This window comes from Lathyrus oleraceus, chromosome 2 (genome assembly GCF_024323335.1).
Source record: "Lathyrus oleraceus cultivar Zhongwan6 chromosome 2, CAAS_Psat_ZW6_1.0, whole genome shotgun sequence".
Classification (NCBI taxonomy): Eukaryota; Viridiplantae; Streptophyta; class Magnoliopsida; order Fabales; family Fabaceae; genus Lathyrus; species Lathyrus oleraceus.
The window spans coordinates 384,047,508-384,058,487 of record NC_066580.1 but is presented as its reverse complement, the minus strand read 5'-3'; the positions used below and the strand labels follow the sequence as shown (position 1 = coordinate 384,058,487).

The 10,980-nt window shown below is 35.5% G+C and overlaps 1 protein-coding gene across 1 annotated transcript; it reads right to left on the bottom strand.

The window, feature by feature from the left end:
- Positions 1–432: 432 nt before the first annotated feature.
- Positions 433–1,726, bottom strand: LOC127119629 (stress protein DDR48). Its single transcript, XM_051049899.1, has one exon. The coding sequence runs from the start codon at positions 1,511–1,513 to the stop codon at positions 725–727; it is 789 nt and encodes a 262-aa protein (XP_050905856.1). The 5' UTR covers positions 1,514–1,726; the 3' UTR covers positions 433–724.
- Between the last annotated feature and the right edge of the window lie 9,254 nt (positions 1,727–10,980).

Here is a 10,980-nt window from a genome sequence, read left to right as displayed (position 1 = left end):
AAACAAAAAATATAAAATTCTCTCATCCACAAATAATTCTCCTGTTTATCAAATTTCTATTTAAACCTCTAATATTACCATACACTTTCTCTAAACACAAAATATCTTATTTTCACCATGAAAAAGATAAATTCCTGTTCCCTGTAGATCCATACCAAAAGCCCATGTCTGCAATCTTACAAAAGGGATCAACGGCAGTAAATAAGAGATCTGGAAGAAGAGATTGAAAAGTATCTTGCTCTATCCACTTGCTCTGCAAAACGTTTAAGAAGTTGCCGCTGCCTAACTTGCCACTTACTGGCCTGCTGAACCAGTTACTATTTTCCAAAACAATCATTGATGCTTTTGACTGGATTTGTATCCTTCAAATTTGAAACCTTGAAACTCAGTAAGAATTGAAAACGAAAAGTAAAGCAACCTTAGTTAGCAAGATAGAGTAATATTATAAATAGTCTATTATTTCACTCCGAGACGAATACATAGATATTGTCTGGTTGAATACATTAGTACATACTACAAAGTAACTACACAAATTACTAAAGCTAAATTATACTTAGAAACAACATCGTACACAACGAAGTTGTGTTTTCACACTTTATAACACAGCAATAGTATATAATAAAAGTATTTATGGACTGTCCCTTATTTAAGTGATTATAATTATCTATGTTTAATTCAGTGAAAGTGGTTTCACAAAAACCCTTGATCCATCTTTAGTTTTGACCTAATAAACATAGCCGTATCCACCACCGGAGCGACTATCGCCACCATCCCTACCGTACCCTCTTCCAGAACGTTCTTCACCATATCCACCACCAGAGTTCCCTCCATATCCATAGCCTCCACCAGAATAGTTTTGTTCTCCATAACCACCGCTTGATCGTACTCCGTCACCATATCCACTCTCATAACGGTTATCAGCAGCACCATAACCCGAACGTCTAACTCCATAACCACTCTCATTATTATTTCCATAACCTCCATAACCACCGTCGTTAATATTCCCATAACCACCACTAGCCCCGTAGCGTTCACCTCCATATCTACTCTCATTATTATTCCCATAACCACCACTGCCACCATAACGTCCACTTCCATACCCACTTTCATTATTCCTATTATAACCACCACCATAACGTCCATAGCCACTCTCTGAATGTTCAGTAACTTTATTTCCATAACCACCACTTCCACCGAATCCACCACCAGAATGACCAGTTTTTCCTCCGGTGTTACCATAGGAAGAGTCGTGTTTATTAAGATAAACAGCGGTTTTGTCAACGTACTTGCCAAAGCCCTTACTCTCATCAACACCGGCTGCACCTAAGATATTAGATGCGGCAACTGCAACCTTGGCCTTGTCCATCTTGCCAGGTTCATGGTTGTAAACGGACTGTGCTGCTTCCGACAACACCTTAGCAGAGGAGAAAAGCTCGCTATTCGAATGGTTCTGGCCGGGACGATGTTGTTTCCCTTGACCACCATAGGAGCTGTTGTTGTAGTAGTTGTCCATAATTTCTTGTTTTGAGATCGATACCAGAAATTAACAAAGTGTTGTTATTGTGATGAGGTTGCTTGGTATAGGAGAGGTATTTGTAGAGAAGATTATTCCTTGAAAAATCTGTGAAAGTTATGGTGGATAAGTCCTTGTCTTTAAGAGCTTTTGAGGCTATGCTTCTTTTTTTGTGTGTGCTGGAAACGTGTTGGTCGCTTTGGCTAATGTTACAAGTACTACCACTTGGCTTCTTATAGTAACTTCACTCATAGGACGATGTTGATATTTTTGTTCCTTAGATTTATGACGAGGGAACTTAGTTTTTTTTTTTTTTTTTTTTTTAACTATTTCTTCGGAAATATTTAAAAGAATAAACAAGTTTTTTTTGGTATGGTATAAATAATGATTAAAAATCTAAGGAAATTATTCTTTCTATAATTTGGTAGAGTTATGACTAGAGTTGTTCAAATATAAAATGATTCAAATAAAAGTTATAAATTGGTTAAAAAGATATTAAAAACGGTAAAAAAAAAAAAAACAAATATTATTAAAATGTATTTTTATGTCATTTTTTAAAAACAGCTTGAATCAAATTAGATAATTGAATTTTAAAAATAAACTAAATAAATATTGTTCAGGGGCACTCAGAAGGCCTAATAACCACAACACATAAGCGAAAAGACTCGCCAGATCACGTGCTAGACATGTACGTTATCTTAGGCGAGGAAGCGAACAATTCCTAGTAAAGATCAATCAGACATCGTAGTAAGCAGTTGTAACCGCCTTACTATAAAAGGGAGAACATGTCATTTCTTAGGTAATTTGAATTCAAATCTCATTTGCTTCATCTTACTCTCATAGTGACTTGGGCTTTTGAGTTCTAACATTGCATGTCAGTCTCTTCTCCACCATATCAGAAGCTCGAGTCCACCGTTGCGATCCACATCAATTGTTCACCAATCGAGTCTAATTCCAGTACGGAATAATGGTGTCATTTGTGGGAATTGATATTTGATTCCCGCATTTTTCACATTCAAACATTCATCCCTCGATTCATTGAATTAAAGCTTCCTTGACCTAGAAATTTAGATATCTTAAGTATAAAATGCAGGTCTCTATTCTTGATCCTCTCCAATTGACGATTAGTTATTTCTCAGATATCCTTCCAGATCCATCAGTGATGGTAGGTTCTAAAGCTACTTATTTTGATGTACAACGCGAAGCAATTGCAGCCGCCACCGCTCGAGTTGCCAATGATCCACCACCTCTCCCTCAAATAAGTGGCGATCAAGTCCTCATGAATTCCCCATCCGGACTGTCACCTCAAGATTTTGTCGAGCCCAAGACATCTCAAGGAGTCTTTCACCCTCTTCCGTTCCTAGGATTCACTTCATAGTTTCAGCTTGGAAAACTATCGCTCAGGCCTCTAGCGGCGCCAACAATACCAAGACTAGAAACGCTCCTTAGTTCCCAACTATTGCAAGCTAATCTCGATGTACAACGTACTAATGAATTCCTGAACAATGTTAATAATATGGTTCAACAACAAAATTTGCAAGCCTCTGTGGAAATATTACTTCGCATCGAAGAAATCTTGCATCATGCAAATCCGAAAAACAACACAATACAAAATTTGTTTTATGGAGGAATCAAACCAACAACATCTCACTGGGAAGAGGTTCCAAAATCTCCAAGCCACCGAAGAATCCAGATACACTAAACTCCTCCTTATGATCCTAAAGGATGATGGCAAACACACTTCTTCTGAGGTCGTCGCCCTTAGAGGGAAGAAGAACCATAGGAAAGTCCTCCCGCAAATGGTGAAAGAATAATCCTTTTCATGCTCGTTTTATAGATAGTTGTATCCTGAAGCCACAGGAGAAACTTCCAAAGATCTAGAGTTACGATGGAATTGGAGATCCAAACAAGCACGTGGAGCATGTAGATGATTGTCTAGATTACTATCATGTTGGCGATGTTGTAAAGTGAAAAATAGTTGCACTAACTCTAACCAGATCAACTAGGATTTTGTTTAAATCTCAGCCTAACGAAATCTAGAATCATGGACCACACATGCGAGAACTTCACAACTCATTTTAGCTTCCGAAAGAGATAGTCGTACTTAACATGAGCATCCAAGATAAGAAGGAGAGTTTGTGATTGTATATCGACAACTTTACAAAAGTAGTTGTAGAGGTGGGAGGATTCGATAAAAGCCTGAAGTGTTGGATTTTTGAAAGAGGCTTGAGGCAGAACAACACCTTTAGAGAGAAATTGGGACAGAAAGAAGCCCAAAACTTGAAAGATCTGTTGAATATGGCTTAACCCTTTATTAATTATGAGGGGAAACTTATCACCCTTGGGGAAATTGGGCACTTGCAACATATGTTACAACCGATCATCAGGAAAGAAATCCAACTGGTGCAAAGAAGAAGGTGACCGCGAAAATTTCTCTTAACACCTACCGGGAGAAAATCTGGAAAGAATGTGCCAACATAGAGTTCAGGAAATCAGGGTTAAAGAATCCCTTCCCGGTTAGAGAATCCTCTCGGGCTAAGAAGTCAAAACATTTTTGTTTCCATAAAAGTCACGACCACAACACCAATAACTCCATCCAGCTGAAAGACGTAATCGAGAGACTAATCAAGATAGGTTATATGTCTGAGTACATTTAAGATGGCAAGAGGGACTGAGATGATTCCCCAAATAATAAGAAGTCCCATGTTAAACAATTGATTTCATGACCATGGGTAAGGAAATAAACATTGAATAAAAAGAGGTGGACAAAGGGAAATGCCAACACATTGCATCCATCACGGGAGGCACCCCGCAAGCAAATGCCACGTCCAAAGAGACAAAGGTATATCAACAAAGGGCTCCAAAAATTTGATACTCGGTTTTCAAGATGCTGAAAAGGTAGGGGATCTCAAAAGAAATCTTTTTGTTGGTCATAACGGCCATGATTGGCCATTTTGATGTTTCCAGAATATTTATTGACGATGGCAGCTCTTGTGACATGATGTACTCGAAAGCTTTCGTGAAAATGGGCCTATAGAAATAAAAGTTGTGGCCTTATAAGGGATCCAATTTTCATGCCTTCAATGGCATGACGACTTGCCCTTAGGGGTACGTCGAGTTGATGATTATCGTCAGCGAAGGGAGAGATGTTAGAGCAATTGCCTCTTAGTTTCTGGTGGTTCCTAGCAAAAACGTCTAAAATTGTATCCTCAGAAAACCCTTTGTGACAAACTTAGATGTAGTGGAATCCCTGGTTCACCTGAAGCTAAAGTTTCACAACATCCATGATGAACCAGTCACAGTAAAAACCGATCTTTATGGAGCGAAGAGAATCTACAAATCCTTGCAACAAGACTAGAAAGAAGAGGGAGTGCAAAGCCCTGAAGATCAACATAACCTCCTCGGTCGACCAGTTAAGAGATATGAATATATACAAGTAAAGTAGGTCACCTCATCCAGACATACAAAAGTGGCTGATCCAAGCAAACTAAAGTCAGTGGGAGTTCCCCGGGGGAAAATAAGTGGCGGCAAGCCCACCCGGTTATTTTAATAATTTTGTATCAAATATAATTACTTCATCATAATATGTTATGGTCATTTTGATTAAAGAAATAAGAATGGTATACTAAAATATCTCTTTTCTTTGTGTATTTTAAAGGTAACGATGAGTCTGAGGTATGAACAAGGAAATTAAAATCCCACTACAAAGACTCAGGGGTGTTGTCATGAATGCTGGAGGTGTGTGACTAAGGCAATCGAAATCCCACAATTCAAAGAACATACACAATGAAAGTGGAAAAACCACTCATACAAAGAAAGTGGCAAGGGGTGGGTCCGCCATACGTTGACCTCGAACCAGGTCTTCAATTGGGGGGAAGGGTATCGACCTTTGGCCGAGAACAGCGCGAGAGACGTCTAATAAACTTTGAGCTAAAACCTCATAAAGTAAAATCTAAGTCTAGAAGAAGCATACTTGGGATATTACATGCAAACCTCTATCCCGCAATAGAGATATCCAAATATAAGACTCATACATACATGTTCTTCCATGCAGGTTTTCACACTTATACATATGTTGGACATATTGAGAATGAACATTAAAAAAATAGAAGAACATGGTGTATCTCTGAGTGAAATAATTTTCACATATTCAACTATCTGATTCAAGCGAGCTTGCTCCCTCAAAATGCACAAAGGAGGATATAAGTGCTCCACTTGAAATAAAGCATTCTCAAAGAGATCAGAATCTTGAGCTAAATTGATATTTTCAAGGCGCAAATTCTTGAGATTTCCTTGGGTTGTAGAAAGAGATTCTTTCATAGAAGATAGTGACACTTGAATTGAAGCCAATGCTTCGTTCTTCTAAGCTTCTTCCTACTGTATTAGCTTTACTTGATCAACTAAGGAGCTAGAGAATTTGAAAGAACTAAAAGCGGAACCTATCTTGATAATAAAAGTAGCTGTCGTTTTTACCTCTTGCAAGTACATGTTGTGTTGAAGCATCAGATCACCAACAGTGCCATGCAACATTTGTCTTTCCTTACGAAGTTGATCGACCATAAGAACCTTCCTACAATCAGCTCCACCAATGGCCAGAACGACAAAGGCTTGTTAAGTATAGTATGCTAGAGTCGATAATTCCTTCTCAAGAGTGCCATCACTCAGATTGGCATGGTAAAAGAAATCATTCTCTGGAATGTATGCCTTTATCCCTTAGAGTACGAGGTCTTGGCCGGGTCAAGAAGATGGGAGCTGAAAAACCCAAATTCGAGGGTAAAATATCTGAAGTGCTTGACACCCTTCGAGTATCCTAGAGAATTTCAACATATGGGTTAGGAACCGCGACGTTTCCACCTTGAGGCTTCTATAAACCCATTGAGGAAGGCCAGTTTAATCGCTTTGTCACTCTAGTGGGAACAGACGGGTGTTAGAACACTCGAAGGGCGAACCATCACGGGGGTAGCCCAAGATTTCCTCTTCATTTGTTGAATTACTTTTTCACACTTCATTGATTTTACATGTGGCAATTAAAAAATTATTAGGAAACATCATAGACAAATATGAAAAGCAAATAAATATATAAATATTAGAAGCCTTCCAAAAATGACCTTCCTCTCCATCTTGATTCTAGCGTTCATCAACAAGAGAGTTTTGATTAACCAATTTGATCAGCTCCTCACGGTTTCGCCTTGCAGAACGACGCCTCTAACGTAACCCAGTTCTTTGAATAAAATGACTAACCATTTTTTCATATAAAACTCCTTTTGGCTCAATAACTGATGAAATAAATTTGTACATCGGTATTTTAATTCAGTTTTTATAGCATAGATATTTGCATGAGCCTCTTCATTGAGAGTAGTAACTAAAAAAATATTAGGGATATTTTATAGCATCGGTATTTTGATTATAACATAGATATTTTGATGCATACGTATGATGTCACAATGGAGATTGGTTGATCTCAGTCCTTTGAGTTTTCAAAAGGCTATGGCGTGTGTATACTTTATGTATCCCATCTCATGTATTTTAATTATGTGATTTTCACGACAGATTCAGAACTTTCCTTTGAAAAGGAAAAGTCGCGGTCGGAGTTAGGAAGGGCCAAAGAAGATGTGTTGACCTTGGAACTTGAGGTAAAATATTTAGAAACTAAAAAGGAGGGTAGGACAACATCTTTGACTAAATCACAATAGAATTTTTAGGAGAGACAAAAGGATTCAGAGGGCCTGAACAAAAATATTCAATAACTATTCAACAAGAATAAGACAACTGAAGAAAACCTTCTATAGATTGAGGAAGCTTCCAAAAAGAGGTAGGATGACTTTTCATCCCTCAAGACTATGTGATAATTGGGAGAAAGAGATATTGAGATATGGATGAACTCATAAATTCCATATCTCTAGATAGACTTTCCATAATGCCATAACACATTCATTTTTTCAACCCAAGGGTTAAGAGGAATACGACTAATGCAAACTGCTTCAACAATATTGTGAATAGTCAATTGGAATAAAGCATCAAGATATGGTCAGGGTGTTTGTCCCTGATGTCTTTATTGTATATTGTGATTAACTTGGTGGAGCGAGGATTCTGTTTTTGGTCCCTTGTTGTAATTCCTGAACATCTTAAGTTTGAAATTCTTATCTTACCCCTATTATGGGTTTATTCTTTTATGTGTATCTTGTCGCATTTTCTTTTGCATATCTACTCGTGAAAGAATTTTCCAACCAAAGGGTAACTTTACTCTACCTTTAACCCAAATGAAAACACTCAAGAGCCTTTGATCTCGGAGGTGGCTACCTAACAAGTGAGACTCTTTGACAATCATTAATGCTTTAGGCTTTAACTTTCCTCCATGGGGAAAGTGATTCCTCCTTTCTGACCTCTGTTGGGTTTGGTGGGACGATTTTACAGAGTCATATAATCCTCTATGAAATAGCTTATGTGTGAAAGATAGTTGGAGAAAACAAAAAAGTATTATTGAATTGTTGTTTATTAATAGTACGAGGATCAACGGGCCTAAGGTTGTTACATTTAAGAAGGTTGTTACATTTAAGTGTAAAACGTTTTTTGTTTTGATGCATTCCTACTCATGTGTATCTCTTCATCGACAATGTTTCCAACGTGTATGCTTCATTCCTTATGCTAGTTATGAACCTATATGACCCCTCTTAATTAGGGGCTACCTTTTCAAGAGCAGAGGTATTCTGTCTCATGACACCCCTCTGCGGATGGCGTGCTTGTAAGTGCATTTCTATGTTGTTTAATATATATATATATATATATATATATATATATATATATATATATATATATATATATATATATATATATATATATATATATATATATATATATATATATATATATATATATATATATATATATATATATATATATATATATATATATATATATATTGATCTCAGAGAGACTTGGTGAATATTTTTTTCTCATTGTATATGTTGGGGGGAGTTTTTTACTATGGAGCATTAAACATTGTGGGACTTCCTCTTTTTGGAGCAACACCTTTGTGAGAGACACACCACATATTCACCTAAAACCCTAAGGTGATAGGCGAGTGGATTCTCACACTTGATACATTCTCAACACTCCCCCTTAAGTGTGAGTCCACAATGCCCCCCTTAAATGAAAGCTCTTCTTACTTCCACAAACTCTTGTACCGCACGGAATGTTTCTTATTCACCACATTGGCGTTGTTGACACTCTGGCGCTATTGACTTTCGATACAAGTATGTCGGTCTATTTCTCGAACCAAAGGCTCTGATACCATTTATTCGGGGAATTTTTCACTAGGGAGCATTGAATATTGTGAGACTTCTTCTTTTAGAGCAATACCTTTGTGAGAGACACACCACATATTCTCTCTAAAATCTTAAGGTGATATGTGGGTGAGTTCTCTCACTTATAAATGTTTAAGTCTCTATATTTTCAATCAATGTGAGACTATTATTCACACTTCTCACACTTTATACATTCTCAACAGTATAATAATAAGTGGAATTGATAAAAAAAAATGATTTGATTTTAATAACAATGATTATAAAACTTTGAAATGGCGGTTTCTCGCTATGATAAGTCAAATGCTACTATTTGTATTCTCATTATTATAAGTAAGCATTTTTTTTAAGATTGAGGCTATATTTACCATCTCATGTCTCTCGACTACACATCTTTCACGACCTAATATAGCCAAAACTCCATTGAACACAAGTGTCTTCTTTTGAGTTTAAAAGGAATATCGAGAAGACATATTGTCTAGCCTCATAGATTAAATGATTGTACTTATACTTTTGCTACTTAATCCGATTATTAAAATATTATGTAACTACGTATTTGTAAGATTAAAATTCAATAAGACATGACTTCCACTTTTACAACTTAATCTGGTTATGTTTTATTGTTTGAATAATGAAATTTTGCTTTTCCTACTTTGTCCAATCATCTATTGTGATGCAAATACTTAATTACAAGAGTGAAAAATGATAATGTTAGATTAATTTTATTTTACCTAATAATAAAGATGTTTTACATATAGTTCATATAAGATACATTATCAAAGTCCCCATTACACCAAGACAAGGGATTACTCGAACATGGTAACAACTATAATAATGTATAAAATGAAAAGCATAGGTAAATTAAGCAAAGTGAATAAAGGAAAAAGAATAAAGAAAGTGAATAAAAAACAAGTAAAAGAAAAATTAGATAAATATGAATGTAATGAACAAGAAAGCGCTTTGGTGAGCTTAAAACAACAAAGAGTAAAAGCTAAAAGTCTACAACTATTCTAAAAAAGCTAAACCTAAGAGAATACAATGATGATTATGATAAGTGAATTTATGAACTCTTAAAGATTAGGAACTATGTGAGCAATTAATACGTGGTTGATACATAATATATATTTGGGTAAAAGTAACTCGTGCCTCTATGGTTAAAAACTAAAAAATAATATTTTATTAAAAATTATATATTAATTTTAATAAAAATATAAAATTATTTTTTTTAATATAAATTTTTTATAAATAAGTTTTTTTATCTTATACCCCTATGAATGATGTTAACTTGTGCCCCTACAAATAAATTTTTAATTATTAAGAAAGTTATTCTGAAAAACATCTTGTACATACCTAACATTAGTGTTTCTAATATGAGATATCTTGATTTTCAAGCTCATAAGCCATCTCAACAGTCATCTTAGCCAATTTGTTTGTATCCTTGAATCTAGAATCACTAGTTAATTACAATTTTTCTTTTCCATTCACCATGTAATCAGAAAATGGCACAAAACTTCCCCATTCTAAATTCATGTGGATTAGTAAATATTTGTAACAAGACCTTTTCTCCCACTAAAGTTCCTTCTATGTATGTGATTTCAACAATTCTAAGGTGTTCAACAATTCTAAGGTGTTATAGAAATAATGTTACACTTTATGGACATAAAATAAGTTAAAACTATATAACTAAACAACATGTTTAGAGTTCGTTATCCTTAGGATGCCCATGCAATTTTTAACTACATACCTATAAGATATTCTTCTTCTTTTACAAAGGACATCAAATTGGTCCTTATGTTCATCATTAGTAAAAACAATGTCATAAGAATTAACAATAGTGTCACTGGTAGATAGTGTCACCTTTAGTGTCTATTAAATACAATTAGGTTAATTACAAAAGATAATTTTAACTCTATAAATACCTAAATCTAAAGCAGAATTAAGGACGGAAAAAATAAGAGAAAAATCCTAAGAATAATATTGCTTATGAAACTCTCAATCTCCATTTAAAACTCCGATTGAATAGTGATTAGGGTTTTTCACATTGAAACCCTAATTCTTTTGAGCTCAGCCCACACCACCATCACCAGAAGTATCTCACACATAAAGTAAAAGAGGAAAAAACTAGAAGAAGAAAAGAAGAATTCATAAAGCATCAAGAAGCCAAAG

Coding starts and splice junctions, on each gene's coding strand:
- LOC127119629 (XM_051049899.1), bottom strand. CDS start 1,513: ATGGACAACTACTACAACAACAGCTCCTATGGTGGTCAAGGGAAACAA.